At 38.6% G+C, this 18599-nt stretch overlaps 1 protein-coding gene across 25 annotated transcripts in view; it reads left to right on the top strand.

Annotated features, from left to right (window-relative positions):
• SOX5 (SRY-box transcription factor 5) overlaps positions 1–18599 on the top strand; it is a 1100247-nt gene that overhangs the window by 722850 nt on the left and 358798 nt on the right. For 15 of the 25 annotated variants that reach the window (XM_089304666.1, XM_070049491.2, XM_070049490.2 and 12 more), the window contains one exon: positions 2268–2499. In XM_089304666.1, coding sequence (XP_089160792.1) covers positions 2269–2499 — 231 coding nt within the window. In that variant the 5' untranslated portion in view covers position 2268. The remainder of the gene's footprint in view (positions 1–2267; positions 2500–18599) is intronic. The other 10 variants (XM_089304672.1, XM_070049502.2, XM_051850860.3 and 7 more) reach the window with 1 other exon arrangement.

Genomic DNA, 18599 nt, shown 5'->3' with positions numbered 1-18599 from the left:
ATCCTCAGGTAGGCACCAGAATACCAACTTAATAATTCCAGTAATAATGGTAACGCCAACACACATGACAAATAAAAGGGTTTGTCTAACAAAAGCATAATCTTCTCATAGTGGAACTACATATTATACCAAGAAATAATTAAAACAGCCTTTAATATTTTACTGTGATAAATCACTTTGCCAAGGCCTTACATATTTGAAGTCTGTTTTGTCCACATATTCCGTCTATGAGAATTAGCAGTTTCACTTGTAGAAGACACAGAATCAGGATAGTAAAAGTTGAGTATCTCTAGTGTTTAAGGAATATTTTATACAGTAATATATTAGTTTGGTGTTAGGTATGATGCTCCTAAGAATAAAATGACTCTAATTGCAGCCCATTAGATCTTCCTGCATACTGACAGTATATTTGGAATAATCTTTGTTGTGATTGGATATAGTTATAAACACTTGGAATGTGACGGCTATGTCTACCACACCTTCAGACGGTGCTTGCAGGGTAGCTGCTAATATTTCTTCATTTTCCTCTGTTCCTTAACTGCTCAACAGCACTATATTTCTTTGTTAAACACTTGCTAATACATTTTCTCAGTTTGCTGTATTGCTGACCAGGGAGAATTTCTCTGATGGATGACTTTGTATTTCATATTGCTTTTACTCTTCAAATATTAGGAGGAAATTTGCTTCCCTCACTTTTTTTTTGTTTAATTGTTTGAATTTTGAATTCATAATTTATAAAGCAAACAAGAGCTATTGTTTTTTGAAAGTCTTCTGTTTTATGTACTCCACTAGTGATGCTTGCTATAGCATGCAGTTTACTTTCAAAAAGCTATATGAGGTAAAATTGAAATAAAGGCATAAAGTCTCACAGCTACTAAGTGGTGCAATTAATATTGTAACCAATTTGTTTGATTCCAAGTCTTATTTCTTTTTATGGTTTTATTGTGTCTTAATAGAACATCTTCAGTACCTGAATACATTTTCCTTTTGCAACTTTTAATGTTAAAAATAGTATGGCTCAACATTGATTAGAGGCATTTCTTTTGGGAAGATGTTTTAAATTTTATAATGAATGATATATATGAAGGATATAATGTGGCAGTGAATGAATACTTTCTTGCCTGCCATCCCACTGATGTAGGATAAGAATGGGTGACTCTGTATAAATGCTTTGTTTATCCAAAAAACACTGCTTTTTCAAGTTCAGATCAAATTGTACATCTTATGGGAGAGTTTTTTTTTTTTTTTAACAATTCAGTATTTTAACTCAATCTAATTTTAGGTAAAACTTTAATGAAAGGATAAAGAACTTTTCATGTAACTGAAAATATTTGCCATGTATTTTTAACATCTGATACTATTCTGAATCATACTCAAGTACAAAGAAAATGTTTAATTCTTGTCCAATTGTCTAAGCCTGTTTTCATAGACGGTGGCTCATCAAAACAAAACATCTTTCTTTGGATATCTTTTCTGTGTTTAAGTATTCTAAGGAGTAAATAATTCTGAGAATTCACATCTAAATCATTCATGGATATGTGAAAATAGATTTGAAATATTTTTATCTTCTCCCCTTTAATTATACCTTGCAAATTTGATATATGAAATAAATACCAAAAACCAGTGGTTTTTGGAGAAGAGGAAAAGAAAATTCTCAGTGTTTCTCATTAACAGTGATTATAGAATTTATTTAATTCTTAATAAGCCTTAGACAAATTTCAAACTTTTTTCATTTGCTATGAGGTTTGCTTTTAACCAGTATTTCTACATTTCATAGTAATGTTACTTTTAATAAAACACAAAATTTTTATAATAGCAATCATTTATTTATTTGGTTTATTTTTTGCTGAAAGAAATTTTAGTTACTTCCTTGCTTTTTAACTGCCAACAGAATTTGCTATTCATAGATGTTCTGTCTTCAGTACGGTCTATCAAAGTGTAAAACTAGATGGGTATTTTTCTTTCCTTTAAAATAGAATGGTCTTTCATTATGCAGTGTTCTTAGGTGAATTCTCTTGTTTAAGAAGCAAGAATACAAGAGAGGGCTATATTAGTGTATTATTCTCACAACAAACAAGCACTGTTCTGTTGCTACCTGCTTGGCCATTGTTTCTGATTGTGTGTGCTTTGCAGTGGTATTTGGATGGTTTCCTGCTCTCTGCCAGCACAAAAAGGCATTTCTGTTACAATGGCCCCTAACCACACAATGACGGCATTAAGGATTTATGTGGAGGTTTCATTATTTTCTCCTCTTTTGTTCCTTCCAGGATGTCTTCCAAGCGACCAGCCTCTCCGTATGGGGAAGCAGATGGAGAGGTAGCCATGGTGACAAGCAGACAGAAAGTGGAAGAAGAGGAGAGTGACGGGCTCCCAGCCTTTCACCTTCCCTTGCATGTGAGTTTTCCCAACAAGCCTCACTCTGAGGAATTTCAGCCAGTTTCTCTGCTGACGCAAGAGACTTGTGGCCCTAGGACTCCCACTTCTCAGCACAATACAATGGTAGGTTTCTCTTGGCCTATTGTGCTACACTCACTTTTTGACCAGTCTACTTGTCTAATAGTTTGGCTTCAATCCTTGCTTTATAATTCTCATCCACTTACTAACCATGCACAAGAGACACTCCTGATGTCTTAGAATATTTTATGAGCGAATTGGCTCCAAAAGGCAACATGCGACTACTTTCTGTTCTTGTTGCTTCTTTCTTTCTTATTTCTAGGATTCCTGCTTTTAAGATATTGCAGTTTAATTGGAGGGGAGAAAAATATAAAAAGTATCAGAATAATGTCAGGGTCCCACATTTACTTTATTTTTTAAAGATTTATTTATTTATTTGAAAGTCAGAGGTACAGAGAGAGAGAGGAGAGGCAGAGAGAGAGAGAGATCTTCCGTCCGATGGTTCACTCCCCAAATGGCCGCAGTGGCTGGAGCTGCACTGATCCGAAGCCAGGAGCCAGGAGCTTCTTCCAGGTCTCCCATGTGGGTGCAGGGGCCCAAGGACTTGGGCCATCTTCTGTTGCCTTCCCAGGCCATAGCAGAGAGCTGGATTGGAAGAGGAGCAGCCAGGTCTAGAACTGGCACCCATATGGGATGCCAGCGGTTCAGGCCAGGGCGTTAACCCAGTGTGCCACAGCCCTGGCCCTGGGCTCCCTCATTTACAAGTAGTTCACATGGAAGTTTGATAACATACTCTTCTAAACAAAAAGTTGTCGAAGATAGTTTTGCAGTGAATATAGTTTGATCATTTCCACCATGATAATTCAGCGTCTTTACATTTTTGCTTTGCCCAGATTGGCTACATTATTCCTTACAGTACTTGGGATTTTGACGAGGAATACAATTCAAAGAGACTATAGTTTTCTAACAGGACTTTGCTGTTTATGCTGTTATTATTATAGCTAATTCCCTGTTGCATCCTATTCTAGACTCTGTAACTCAGGTTGATGCCTCTGGCCCTTCATTCTAGGCTCTGGATCACTGTGGGAGATTAGGAAACACAGCTTCTTGGGAGCGAGTTAAAAAGACAGCATAGCATCTTTGGCTGCAGCTCAAACAGCACACACAAATAAAAATCAGGCCTTTTTGTCCTTCCTAGCAGCTTAAGTACATAGGATTTTCACGTGAGCAAGGTAGCAGGGCACTTAGCTCCCGGTGTCACCACCTTTCCCTATCCAGCATGGCTGCTTGAGTAGAAGACGTGCTTGTGTGACCTGTGCTGTCTTTCTGCTTCAAGGATGCCAGTGCTATGAATTTGAACCTGATTATGTGAAGAAAAGGTGTTTTATTATACATTCTCATATATTTGAAGAAAGCTCTGATGCTGTTAAATCTTTGCTTTTTTGCTTTCTCTAAGAAATTATTACATATCTTAAATTGTACTTAGTGCTGAATATACCCACTTGTTCATGTAATTGAATTACTATAAGTGGAATTCAATCAACAAGAAAAATCAAATGTCTTCTAATAGCTGTGCAGTAGACACTATACTTTGTTTTCACATTAAATGTGTATATTCTGGTTCAACATTTTAAGCCTCATAAACCAAAACTTCTTTGGGTATTTGACTGTGTGCCAAGATTGTTTTCACCAAGAATAATGTTTTAGCTACCATCTATTTACCATTATATAGAAATGCTGTGTTAAGCACTTCATAATAATATGATAACTCAGTTAACTTTCACAATAAGTCAGTGGAATTTTATAATTTTATTATATAATTATTTAAAGATTTTATTTATTTATTTAAGAGGTAGAGTTACAGACAGCGAGAGGAAGAGAGAAAGAAAGGTCTCCCATCCGTTGGTTCACTCCCCAAATGGCTGCAACGGCTGGAGCTGTGCCGATCCGAAGCCAGGAGGCAGGTGCCTCTTCCCGGTCTCCCACGCTGGTGCAGCAGCCCTAGGACTTGGGCCATCTTCTACTGCTTTCCCAGGCCATATCAGAGAGCTGGATTCAAAGAGGAGTAGCCGTGACTAGAACTGGCGCCCATATGGGATGCCAGTGCCGCAGGTGGAGGATTAACCTACTGTGCTATGGCGCTGGCCCCTATTATACAATTTTATAAGAGAGAAATAGAGATATACTTGGAAAGAGAGAGAGTTGGGGAAAAAGAAAGAGACAGAGGCAGAGAGAGAATGAATGAATGAATGAATGCAATCCCATCCTCTGGTTCACTTCTCAGAAGCCCAAAATAGCCAGGATTGAAATGTGCCGGGCCAAGCCAGGAGCCAGAAACTCAATCCCAGTCTCTTTGCTGGGGCATAAGGACCCAATCACTTGAGCCGTCATTACTCCCTCCCACAGTTTGCATGAGGAGGAAGCTGAAGTCTAGATTGAATCCAGGAATTGAACCTATATACTCCATTATGTCTCACAGGCATCGTAACCATTAGGCTAAATGCCCACAGCTTGAGGCATTGTTACTAATTCTTTATAAATGAGAAAACCGAGGCACAGAAAAGTAAATAACTTGCTCAGGGCACAGCTAGCAAGAGGATGTACCCAACAGTGTGATGTGGAGTCCACTCCTCTAAGCTTTGTGCACTGCTGCTGCTTCACAGGAACGCAGGCGTACTCTGTATTCTCAATGTCTCTTATCTGGCAGTGAAACCATCCTATCTGGGGCTGATGCCGTGGCTCACTTGGTTAATCCTCCACCTGCGGCACCCGCATCCCATATGGGCACCAGGTTCTAGTCCCGGTTGCCCCTCTTCCAGTCCAGCTCTCTGCTGTGGCCCAGGAGTGCAGTGGAGGATGGCCCAAGTGTTTGGGCCCTGCACCCGCATGGGAGACCAGGAGAAAGCACCTAGTCCCTGGCTTTGGATAGGCGCAGCACCGGCCATAGTGGCCATTTGGGGGGTGAACCAATGGAAGGAAGACCTTTCTTTCTGTCTTTCTCTCTCTCTGATTGTCTGTAACTCTGTCAAATAAATAAATAAATAAATAAAAATCTTAAAAAAAAAGAAACCAACCTATCTGTAATTCCTTCCTCTTTGCTCTGCCAAGAGTTCACGTTAGTTGTGTGCAATGATATAACTTTGTCAAAAAAGGTCAAACTAGAATAAGAAAGTGGGAAAATGGGTGGTGCACAGGTAAGCAGGATAAGGAAGTCAGATTCTACGAAGCATTGCATCACAGTAATGCCTTTTCCTTCTTACTGTCTTCACCATTGCCTTTTCTCATAGATTGCTGTATTGATAATGCTTCTTACATTGTTGTTGTTTTTTTTTTTTTTTTTTTGATAGAAGTGTCAACCTATGTGTACAAATTTGCAGGGGTGAATATACACGGTGATAACTAGAATTCCAGAAAGGTAAAAGGGAGAGTATGTTAAGTATCCTCCAGGATGAGTATAGCAAAGTATGTCAAATTACAGTTATAGTGACCTGAGGGGATGCCGGCCTGCAAGTGATCAAGGGAAATGAAGCCATTCAGTTTTTGATGGTGAAATCAGTCTAACTAAATAAAACCATGAACTTATTTTTTTAAAGATTTATTTATTTATTTGAAAGTCAGAGTCACAGAGAAAGAGAGAGGGAGGGAGAGAGAGACAGAGAGAGAGAGAGAATGAATGAATGAATGAATGAGAATGAGATCTTCCATCTACTGGTTCACTCCCCAAATGGCCACAGTAGCCAGACATGCGCTGATCCGAAGCCAGGCCTACTCAAAGCCGGGAGCCAAGAGCTTCTTCTGGGTCTCCCATGTTGGTGCAGGGGCCCAATTACTTGGGCCATCTTCCACTGCTTTCCCAGGTACATTAGCAGGGGGCTGGATTGGAAGTCAAGCAGTCAGGACTTGAATTGGTGCCCATCTGGGATGCCAGTGGCATCTTTACCAGCTACACCATGGTGCTGGCCCCAAACTTCTTACTTTGTGTCAGCTTATATGTTCAATATTACAGAAATAGATTGGAATAAGACATTATGCCTTCCCTAATGGAATTTCACCTAAAACAGAAGTTTTAAAACTGGGATCTATGATTCTACTGAAAATGAATGAATAATCTGTAGATATCTGAGTAGCATTATAGTTTCTACCAGATTCTCAAGCAGATGTGCGATCCTTAAAGGATAAGATCTAGTATTCTAGAAGTTGCTGTGATTTGGGTACGTGATTCACCTTAGTGACTTCAGAACTTACACTTTGTCTTACTATGTTTTTAACTGGTTTTGAAATTTCCAGGAATCAAATATATCTTGATTCCAGCTGCTTTTCATCTCTTCGGTAGTCAGTTGCAACAGTCACCTGTGTGCTCTCAAATTTTCCAGACCTATTCAGAAATGACTTGGATTGCTATTCCTATTTTTTTAATCTACTGTGTGTCTTATTCCTTATGGAGTTTAGTCCAATACTCTTAGCTTAGCAAAATCTCTACATAGACAAGCAAAGATGATGACTGTAGTCTTCTCTGCTAGTGTGTCATTCTGTGTACCTGATGCTCCCATCACGCTGAGCCTTCCACACTTGCTCATGCATGCATCAGATGGTCTTTGAATTACATAGTTTTATTTTTTCTTCCTGGTAAGCTTTCCCTTTTGACATTTTGCCCTCTTGGTGAATGGTTTTTTTTTTTTCTTACAGGCGTGGGTTCAAACATTCCCTCTACATAGGTGGTTTTCTGAACTTCCCAAAGTGGTGTGGTTACTGCTTTCTTTTATCCACGACACTTACTGCTATCCTTTCTCATGCTCTACATTATAATTCACGTGTTTACATGCTTGCTTTTCTGTGTATTCTATTTCTCCTTGGAGGCACAGGCAAGTCTGAGATCTAGCACATAGTATTCAGTTTATGATTATTGACTAAATGGCTGAGTTTATGTGTAGTGTAAGCAGTAAATATGTTTTGGGTAATGTCGTTAAAGACACTAATTCATGGTTACTGTATTTTCTATAGATTTCACTACAGAAGTACTATTTACTTATGTGGTATATTTCAGAAAGGAAGTCATGTTACATTCAGCTAATAAACTGATTAAGATACATTTTATTTTTTATCAAAGTAGTTGAATATATAGTATTACTATTTGATATGAATACTTTCTCCTTTGTTTTCTAGATACTAGACCATTGTCATATTCTCATAATAGGTCCTTTTATTTCAGTAGAGAATACATTCTCTATTTTTTTCCTATTCAGTATCTTTGAAAACAGAAGATGTTTCATAGTCTTTATATCATAGAGTTCAATTTAAGGAAACAAAAGGCAGATTTCATTGGCTATTTATGTGTGAAATTCATATTCCATTCTTAATTTAAGAAGAGAGATTTAGGGAAGTGAATATTTTGTAATGCTTTAGTAGATCCAACAAAGTGAATGTGCTGAGTGACTCAAGTAATGTTGTCTTAATGTTATAGAGCGTTTTAAAATTTAAGCTGGAAAATAGTTTCTGAGATAAAAGTTCTGTGCCCTTAATGACTGTTGACATAAAGCTTTTAAGGAGTTTGAGATCTCTTGTTCAGATTTAGGGCATGCAAGTGTTAAGGTTTGGAATAGTCAGATAAGGATGGAATTCTGCCTTACAAAGGATGTGTTTACTATATTAGTATTTTGGAGAAATAAACTAAGTGCCTAACTAAGAACACCTCCCAAACAGCTCTAACTGGCAAAAAACATTAAAAGTTCATTTTTTTTCTTCAAAGTTTTTACTCAGTATTCAGAGTCTACTGTGGTTAAACTGTCTTAAGCATATTATAAGTGTATATTCATGTAATCAAGTTTCTAATCAATGCAAGATTGAGACGCAGGATTTTAAGTCCATGAGAAAGACTCTCTCGGTTCTTTCTCTGAGGCTTTCATGATCAAGCCAAGCAATTAGTAACAAAATTTGATCCATGTCATCTTCAGAAAGTTAAAAGCAGTGTGAAAGCCTAATCCTGACATGAGTAAAAACACAGTCCCATTGATTAGTATTATTCCTATGAATTTTCCAATCTTCCCTTGCCCCTTTTGTTATGGTTTCTGTATTTATTTTTAATGCTGGTTTGGAGGCTATTGATTTAGATTCAGAAAAATGTAGTATCAGTATAATTCCTGGCTCATTTTAAATACTAGAGATGGATTTATTGGAAAATACCTAGGACTGTCAAAATATCTCCTCATGTCCATTAACTTGAGTATTTATGGGCGTCAGAGTAGTTGGGAGAAAAGTCTGGTAGCAGCACCAGAAGCAGCCAGGCTCTCTGGGGGCGCCGTTTTGGTGCTCATTTTCTGTCTGATGCATGCTACTTGTATGGGTGCAATTGTTGATCCAGTGTCAAATGTGATGTGAAATGAAAGTCTTGACCACCTGTGGTTACTGCATAATCAGTTGGTATTTTGTTGTTGTTGTTGTTGTATTAAAAGCATAAATCTATCTCAGCCAAACTTTCTTTGGACTTCTTAAGCAACTTCTTTGTTGAGTGAGAAGCATGGTATTTTTATTTAACAAAATAATTTAAATTCCTTATTCTAGAGATAGTTGTTTATTTTACAAATTAAGTGTGAGTTTTTTAATCTTTCAAGATCCATTAAATTTAGAAATAAGATGTTATTTGTATCACATTTATTGTTTATATTGTTGGCGTTTTTCTAGAAATGTTACAGAACTCTGGGTATACAAGTGTAGTGATATGCCCTACTTCAGTGTTAAAATATGTGAACATTGTAGAAATCCTAATTGACATAAAGCAACTTTTATTCTATGTCAGTTTCTTCCATAGTCCATCAAAAGAAGAAAAAGTGTCTTCAATCAATATTTTATAAAGGTTAGACATATAGGTGAGATTCTAGTATAGCATTATATATAGCAAGACATTAATGAGTGAAATCCAGCCTTAAATACTGAAAGAATTCACTCCATGCACATGACAGAGAGAGTCTTTTACTTGATCAGGCTTACTGTCAGCTCCTGGGTTTCTTTATTTGCCCATAATAATTTTAATTGCTGTATTATAGCTGTGTCTTGAAATAATATTTACATAAATTTTTGCATATCTAATAGTTATGTGTTTTTGATACTTGACTAGGATAGTGTTATGTATAAAATAGTATGTAAAAAGTTTAGGAAAGAATAGACTAAAATATATGGATTACTTAAAAATAAGTTATAGAATAAGACCATAATTATAGCATGGTAGATAATCCTATATCTGAATGGGGTTATTTATATGCTCTTAAATTTCTGCCTACCTTCATGCATCAAACTTTGTATGAATTAATATAAGGCTGGTTGTAGAACCAGTGTGGTTATTGTGTCAGTTCGAATAATGAGAATTGCATTGTTTAGAGAGAGCAGTCTCCTACACTCTAGACAGAAGTGTAATTACTTCTGAACAATGTGGAATGTGCTCAGTTTAATAGCATGGAAAATAGATTCAGAAAGATTCAGATAAAGTAAGCTTGGAAGCCATATGTGCAGTGTGGCGGTATAAAATTATGATAGTTGTCAGCATCATTCTACACACACATAGCCGATTTCACACAGTTTATCTTTAAAGTTCTGGTTCCATATGACATAGGCTTGCTTATCTGAACAAGGCCAATTCAGTTGAAACAAGGTGAAAATGGTGACAAGTTTGTATTTGTTTTTTATGGCAAATTGATGTTTATCATACAGTGAAATTACATTGTCACAAACGTTATTCTGTAACTGTTGTCACAAAATACCACGTGAAGCTGTTTATCTAGATAGAATCCCAAACTTGTGTTTATATGTAAGTGGTTCAATCTTTGTACTTGTACTATTGTGGGAAATTATGCCCAGGACTCACAGGAATGGGGACATGTGAAAGATAACCAGCTGGGGTCCACCAAAGCCGCTGGATACGTCACGCAATAGATCATTTTGTCCTATTGCCATATAATCCATTCAATACAGTGGAGAGAGAAGAGTCCTGATGTTAAGTCAAGACAACCTCAATCTGTATGATATCCACTGTACTTAAAGTAGTACTGTTGAGTGTAAAGTTAACCTGGCCTTGTGAAATTAATGAATATAATTTCACATGAAAAAAAAAAAAAGTGCTATGTGGAAGTTGTGAGATTTTTCAGGACACTTAATCAGGATCTACTCTTAGCATCCCTATCAGTGACAACAGAATCAGCAGCAACTTCTGAGGTTCCTAGGGGGAAATGTGTTTGCTACAGAAGATTAGACCTAATGGGATTTAATGTCTTTCATTTATTAGTGAGTGTTGCAGAAAGATGCCACTCAGTATATACAATGAACATACATCAGTGAACCTATAGAAGTGGATGAAGACCATTCTCTTCCTTATACGGCTTTTTATATAGTATGGAGGTAAGATAGACAAAACAGTCATCACAAGGTAAAATATTAGAATTCTGATATCAGCAATTCACAGTTGAAAAGCATCTCATTGGTGGGGATCAAAAAGAGCCTAACTTGAAATGGTTACTATAAAATACAATTAGTAGGTGGTTAGGTATTTTAAAAGTTTTACACGTCAGATCATTTGCTATTAATGCAGTGTCTTTAATTTATTCTAAAATATGGTTTTGCTCTTGCCACATTTTTTTCCAAGTGGAAATAATAAAGCAACTTCAACATGCTGAGCAAAGAGTATACTATAAAGCTTTTAATATAAAATTTGAAGAAATTAGTAAAGTGTGTACTTGCCATAAACAGGGATGGAAGTAACTACTGTAGATATTGGGGATTTCAGTGTTTCCTTTCTTTATCCAGGTGACCACCTTAGAGACAGTGGAAAGAATGATGAAATACTTGCCAGGGGAACTGGAGATAGCAAGGATACTAGGAAGGAATACGGGAGAATTGAATGGTCTTCCTGGCTCTTTGGAATGGATAGGGGTCATATATATCTCAATTATTGTTTTCAGACCCTAATTTAACAGAGTAAAGAAAGGGGATCATTTGTATTTGTCAGTTAAAAATAATGACAGGTTTGTTTTTGACCTGACTACATTCTGCGTCTTAGATGTTTTGTCTTCGGTTCGTCCTCATTTCTTACTTTGATACTTTTCCTCTTTTGCTCTTCTTCTTGTGTCTTTCCATTTGCCTCCATCGGAAATCATTCTTAAAGGGTTCTCTTGTGGGTCTCAATAGAGCCATTATCAGCAAGGCAGACAGGGCCTGAGAATCGGCACCATTGTGCTCTGACGCACACTTCCTTCTCATTTACATCCATTGAGTCTGGAGGAGAGTGGGGGCTGCCAGTCCTTCCTGCAGGCAGCCGAGTTTTGTTCTTACTGCGTGTGATTGATAAAGATCCATTGGTCTTATGATAACACTTTCACTGCTGTTTAGGACACAGGGACAGTATAGTGAGTTTTCAACAAAACTATACTGTATATCGGGATAGTTCGAAAAGTTTATGGGAAAAGAGCATGAAAAGATAATGAACGTTTTCCATGTACATTTGAAAGTACCCTTGTATTTGTTCAGTTTATTCCAGGATTGTGTTATTTTATCTTTTTCTTTCATCATTTGTGGTTGACTGTAAATAATTAGCAAAACAAGACTCAGAACCCTGTGTTGATTCCCACATAATTTTTTGAGATTGTACGTAGCAAAGCACACATCTGGGAACTGAGTGCTTAACAGGACACCTGTGTCCTTCATTTCCTATTACTAGCTTCCTGACAGCTCTTGACCTAACTCAGTTATTTCTGTTTTCACATTTCTTTCTTAAATTTAAGATTTTATAAAGATGGTGCAAAGTACAAAAAATAGAGATGGAGATCATTAGCATAGCTAGATAGTAATTTTCGTGTTAGTATCATTATATTAACTTAATATGAGTGACAATAATAGTACATTTGCCATTAGTTTTTTTTCACTTGCAATGTGTAGGCATCAAAGGAAATCTAAAATAAGGATTGAGACCTGGATTCTGTGAATCCAAATTGATTCTGTAGCATTTGTTAACTCACTGGGACCTCAAAACGTCTCAAGCAATGCTTACACCATATTTCCTTTTGACCCCATCTGTTAGACAGTTACTCGGTGTTACTCAGGTAGTTAGTTACTCAGTGACCTAAGAAGAGAGAAGTAGGTTTTGAACAACGGCCTCTTTAAAAACCCAGCCATTAGCTTCATTTAGACCTTGAAGAACTGAAGGCACCCAAAGAATACAGGGAAATGTTGGATTTTCAATATAATGTTTTTCATACACTTTGACCACTAGACTCATGCAGCTTTCTCTTTGGGAAAAGGTATAAAAGACAAATACCTGTAATTTGCTGTGAAAAGATTAACAAGTAGAAAGGATTCTGTAGTATAGAAAATCTAATGGGAAGACTGGAGGAAAAAAGTACTTTCAAGAAAAAATTATTTCTTCAGATATGACAATCTGAACTCAGAATTCTTAGAATAGTTTTGATGCCACAGTAGGTGAATTTAAATGCATTAAGTATATTTAAATCCTTTACTTCTTCGTCAACGTCAGAGAAGCCCATAATTTGTACTGGCTTTAAAGGTGATGTTAAAACTGAATGCATGATTGTAGTTTTGAAAATCTTGTGCCATTTCCTCCCTATTCCTTGTTGTAGAAAGTAAATTCTGATTTTTTTTTTCCTCTTTAATTGGGCAGTAGTAGAGGGAGATTTCTGTGGTATTTGAAGTGGAGAATAATGACAAAGCTAACTGAAGTTGACAATTGTAATTGGTCCATTTGGTTACATATCTCCCTTTATGCGAAGGCAAAATAGTTTCAAAAATTTTCCCACAGACCATTTTTAGGAATGATGCGTGTGAGCAGATGAGGTGTGACTATAAGGAGAGCAGCCTTGGCCAGCTCTGTGACACTGACATCACAGGGTAAACGACCGCAAGTGGCTGGATTGTGTGTCTTAGCCATGGCTGCTTCTGCGGCAGCGGGGCCATCAGTGTTGTCATTATACAGAGAAGAGGTGTTTGCTTTATTGTCTGTTCTTTGCTCTTAAAAATCCAGCCTGCCTCGAGACAAAATGGTTCATCTTCTTAGCCAGTGTCCCTAAACAAGAAAATTTCTTACTAAGAAATTTAATATGGAGAGGAGGAAGGATATAAGGAAGACATGGGTATAACTCCAAAGGCACAATTAGATGGCTTTGCATTTATATACGAATATAAAGTAAATAGCATGTAATACTCAAAACCTACTATTGATGAATTACAAAAATTTACAGCCTTACATGTAGTGATGTATCAGGACAGCTTACCCCCTCTCTATCCACCAAGACCCTTCCCTCTGGCGTGCACACATCCTGGCGTGGGGGAGATCACTGGTCCCTTCCAGTGTCCGTCCTCGGGCTCATGGCTGTGGCTGGCAGACACTGTACCACCAGGGATACGTGGTTCTTGAGTATCTGAGATTCAGATTTACCCAGGTCACTGGTACAACGTAAGAACAACTTTGAAAGTCTTATGTGAGTATATTTTATAGCCTGTGTTTCAAACTGATAGCTCAAATGGGAGATTTCGAACAGTCACTACTCATTAGAATAGGATATGTAATTAATCATAAAAAAATGTTGCAGTGTCTCACTACTTTCTGTGTGCTGGCTACTGTATATTGTTTTATCTCAGCAAATCTTAGTATCAACCCAGTGAGTTTGTAACTGTGATGAGCCTCTGTTTACTGATGCAACACAGTCTTGGTGGTGAAGGCAACGTGCTGAGTAAGCAAACGGTCAAGTTTGCCGTTCATGGCATCACAGCCTGAGCTCTTAATGAACTCTACTCACTGCCTCTTCACTCACGTAACTGCTGAAATCCTTCCTATCAGAATAAACAATCTTAAAACTTTTAGCAATAACTGTGGGCAGGCAGGGAAAAATAGTCTTCATTGTTTATTCCACCCCTCATTCAACAATTACTGGAGTTTCATTTTAAATAGGCGAGGGGATTTGACTGTTTCTAAAAGGTGTACAAGAAGTTCTCCATAGGCTATTGGGCAGTAGATGTGATTCTGAATGTCTACTTACTGAAACTTCCATGTAACACTACTAATTTGTGTCCTGGCTGTAATACAGTTCGGATAGCATAGTGCTCAAGTACATGATCCCTATTGATAAAACTTTGGGACCATGTTCTGCTGTTTGATATCTGTATGACATGAGGCAACTGATTGGAAAATATCTTTGCCTTACTTTTGTCATCTGTAAAATGGGTTTAACAATAGCACCTATCTTGTAATTACGTAATTATAGGGTAGTTATCATGTTTAAAGAAGTCAGCATACATAAAACACTATATTGTCAGGTGTATAGCAGGTACTCAGTAACACTTAATAGTTAAACAAGTGCTTCAGAACTGTTGAGGTTCTGTGATCTTGGAGAAATTGTATGTGTTATTAAATTTCAAATGCATTCAATTCCCATACATTTAAGTATTTGAGAACAAAAATTTGAGGAAAACACTATTGAAATAAGAATCAAACAGGAATTTTAAGCTTTTTTATTTAAGGTATTGGGCTGTTATTGGTATTTAAAAATATTTATTTATTTGAAAGGTAGAGAGACAGGGGAGAGAGAAAGATGACAGGCAAAATCTTTCATTCTCTGCCTCACTCCTCAAATCTCCCCAGTACCCACAACAGCTAGAGCTAGGCCTGGCTGAAACTAGGCACCAAGAAGTTAATCTGTGTCTTCCACATTGTCGCTCCCCCTCTTCGTGGGGGAACGACACTAGACCCTGCGCTGTTCTTTTGTCTGCTCGGCCCTTCCCAGGTTTGCTGCTGGTCCTTCCCGGGTTGGCTGCCGATCCTTCCACCTCCGTGGAAGGGCGACTCCCCCTGCCACTTTCCCCACTTCCGCGGGGGAGCGGCACACCGCTGGCCGGCTCTCTCGGGGGCTGCTCAGGTGTTCCTTCAGATAGATGTTCCTGGCGCATGTTGTCTCTCTCCTCCTTTATAGTCCTCTTCCACCAATCCCAACTCTGCTATCCACATGCCGAGTACACTGCTCTCCTCCAATCAGGAGCAGGATCAGCTCCTGCAGGTCATCACTCAAGTTGGCAAGAGGCAGCTGCGTAGAAGTTGTTTACTTTTACTCCCTTCTCAGCGCCATATTGTGGGAGAGCAGATGCATAGAATAAGTCTTAATTCCAGTAACTTAGCCTAGTCTCAGTTGCTCCCCACACACATGAATGGCAGGGACCCAGTTCCTGGGCCCTCAGGTGCGCTTTAGCAGGAAGCTAGAATCAGAAGCATCCCCAGAGTTTAAACCCAGACAAGCTGATACGGGATGTGTGTGTCTCACATGGTAGCTTAACTGCTGCACCAAACACCACTGCCTTGTTGTTATTTTTAACTTTAGAAAGACAGATACCATTTGACCATTCACGTAATGTGAGATACTGTCTCTCGGTTGTATACTTCTGACAGATTAAATTATCGTACATAATGTTCATTGGCAGCCAAATTTTTGCTTAATGTTGTTAAGGCTGTTCAGGAACAACAGCAATCATCATCACAAAAAATCTCTGCAAGCCAAGTCAGAATAGAGTTTTGAGAAGCCTGTGAGATAGTCTTCCATGTTGTGGTGAGGAGCCTACGCCTGCCCTTCAGCTGCTCAGGTTGCCATTACACTCCCAAATATTGCAAAGTGTGTGGTCTTGTCTAGGTTTTGTTGCTTCTCTGTGCCTTGTTTTTCTAATTGAAAATGGGGATCATTGGAGAACCTCTCCGTATTTAAAAATGTGAGAAGTAAATAAGAGGATTCTCATAAACGGCTTTGAATTGTGCCTGGCACGTAGCAAACACTTAATAGATGCTGTGGTTCTTGAATCATTTGTACTGTGTTGACGAACGACTAGTCCTTGCCAGAACAAAAGGTGGTGTTTTCTTTTGGGCTCCCGGTAGTCATGCTTTGCTTGTACTAACCTGGAAGACTGTTAGTCATGTTCCCCTCCCATCTGAAGTGGTTCTGTGGTCTGACCAGTAAGTTCTGCCCATATCCTCAGCTGTAACTCATCTTGAACACGAGATGCAAACTCATTTAAGGCAGACAGCTCTATGACTCCTTTGGGACATCATGTTTGTCATATTTATCACCATACCCCCAGAGTCAGGCGCGGTGGCTAACAGCACGTATTTCAAAACACAATGTGACGGAGATCCCATAAGCTTATCGTGTGACCTAGCTGTGTAACAAGCTGTACCAGGTAAGTTTGTGTAAGCACCCTCTGTGATGTTCACATGACGAGGAAATCCCCAAGGACACTTTTCTCTGGACCTGTCCCCTTTGTTAACTGAGACGTGGCTATACAGCAGTCAGGTGGATAGATGCGTGAATGTCTCCAAAACCTGTGCTCCAAGGATACACTCTGTGCGTAACTTCCCTAATTCACATATTGAAGTAAAAAGATAAAAAATCATGCGTGGTTGAGAGAACCTGCACAGGACTTATCCTGTGATGAGTATGCCACTAATGTGAGCTTCCTCCTCAACCACCTTCGTTTAGGCATAGCTGTTCTCCAAACCTCTCTGATAGGCAACTGTTATTCTTGTGTAGCTTTCTTGTTCCACTTCTCCAGTTTATCAGAGGAAAACAGTTAAATCTGCAGAATAACTCAAAAGAGAACAACATTTTAGCCGGCGCCGTGGCTCAATAGGCTAATCCTCCACCTTGCGGCGCCGGCACACCGGGTTCTAGTCCCGGTTGGGGCGCCGGATTCTGTCCCGGTTGCCCCTCTTCCAGGCCAGCTCTCTGCTATGGCCAGGGAGTGCAGTGGAGGATGGCCCAGGTGCTTGGGCCCTGCACCCCATGGGAGACCAGGAAAAGCACCTGGCTCCTGGCTCCTGCCAGGATCAGCGCGGTGCGCCGGCTGCAGCGGCGGCCATTGGAGGGTGAACCAACGGCAAAGGAAGACCTTTCTCTCTCTGTCTCTCTCTCTCACTGTCCACTCTGCCTGTCAAAAAAAAAAAAAAAAAAAAAAAAAAAAAAAAAAAAAAAGAGAACAACATGTTGGAGTAGATGACATTTAAAATAGCTTAATTTTCCTGCGTGGCTTCCCTAAGGCTACATACTCACTTTCTTCTGGGACACAATGAAAGGGTCTTGTATTTGTTGCTGTTGTTTTATTAATAAACATATTTGCTTAGGTTTGAAATACTTAAGCCCACTTTAAAATTACTGTCCATTCAGGAATTTTAGAGGTACCAAGAGGGGTTCCCCTCTTTGTTTATTAGTGTTGTGTTTATTGCTTTTCCAGTCCTTTGATCTCTCTCTTCTATTTTACCCACAAGGACAGCTTGAGATGATGTAAAAAGGATATGATATGGAGAAAAGGCACAATACAAGTGGATTTTTGTAATATAACAGCTCGCCTGTCAGAAATCTGACATATTGCATCTAAAACTGACACACCCAACTAAAATATGTGTGTCTCCAACTGCTGATTCCTGGTGATTAAACATATATCTTTGCCTTTGTTTTATGGAATACAACTTCATCTTGTCCCTTTCCTGTTTGTTTCATGTGATCATTTTTTATTTCCTGTCATATTAATTCTTCCCCGTTCACTTATGTCCTTTTTGGTGATTCTATAACTATTTTTGTTTTACATAGATAGAAACATGTCTATTCCCCCTTTTTTACATATGGTGTTTTTGCTTCATGCAGAGAGAACTACACAGATGACATTCTTTAAAAATCCAAATTTTATTCAGTTTTACATTCTTGTATTTATAACCCTGACTATCTCCAAAATGTCCTTACCTAAAACACTTAATTGTTTTATTGCGAGGTGTATAGCAGTAAAGACCCACTAGCTTTCTTTGGGCTGGTGTAAAAGCAGAACTTAGTAAGACAAGCTTTGACAACTGATTCCTAGGAAAGTAAATCTCGAATCATGAGACATCAGTTTAATCGCTCCTCTTGACAACTTAACACGACAGATTGAAATATAAAAGCCGATGCAAGTGGGATCAGTGGATTATCTAAGTCCCGGAACATCTCCTCTTAAACTGGGGGACTTGACAGAGTGGTTGTGAGAGGGGTGTGTTTTGTGAGTTCCTAATCATGTGCAGAGCATTAAGTTTTCAGAGATTAGTGCTCAGTGGATGTGGTCTACCTGGACGTGAAGCTAGGAGAAAGACCCTGTGAGACAATGAGAGGGAAGAGGGGCCTGCAGGAAGCAGGAGGTTGGGGGTGTTT

Source organism: Oryctolagus cuniculus, chromosome 9 (assembly GCF_051225735.1).
Source record: "Oryctolagus cuniculus isolate XC-2025 breed Fujian yellow rabbit chromosome 9, ASM5122573v1, whole genome shotgun sequence".
NCBI classification, from domain to species: domain Eukaryota; kingdom Metazoa; phylum Chordata; class Mammalia; order Lagomorpha; family Leporidae; genus Oryctolagus; species Oryctolagus cuniculus.
The sequence above is the reverse complement of the archived record's forward strand: the minus strand, read 5'-3'. Positions and strand labels throughout refer to the sequence as shown.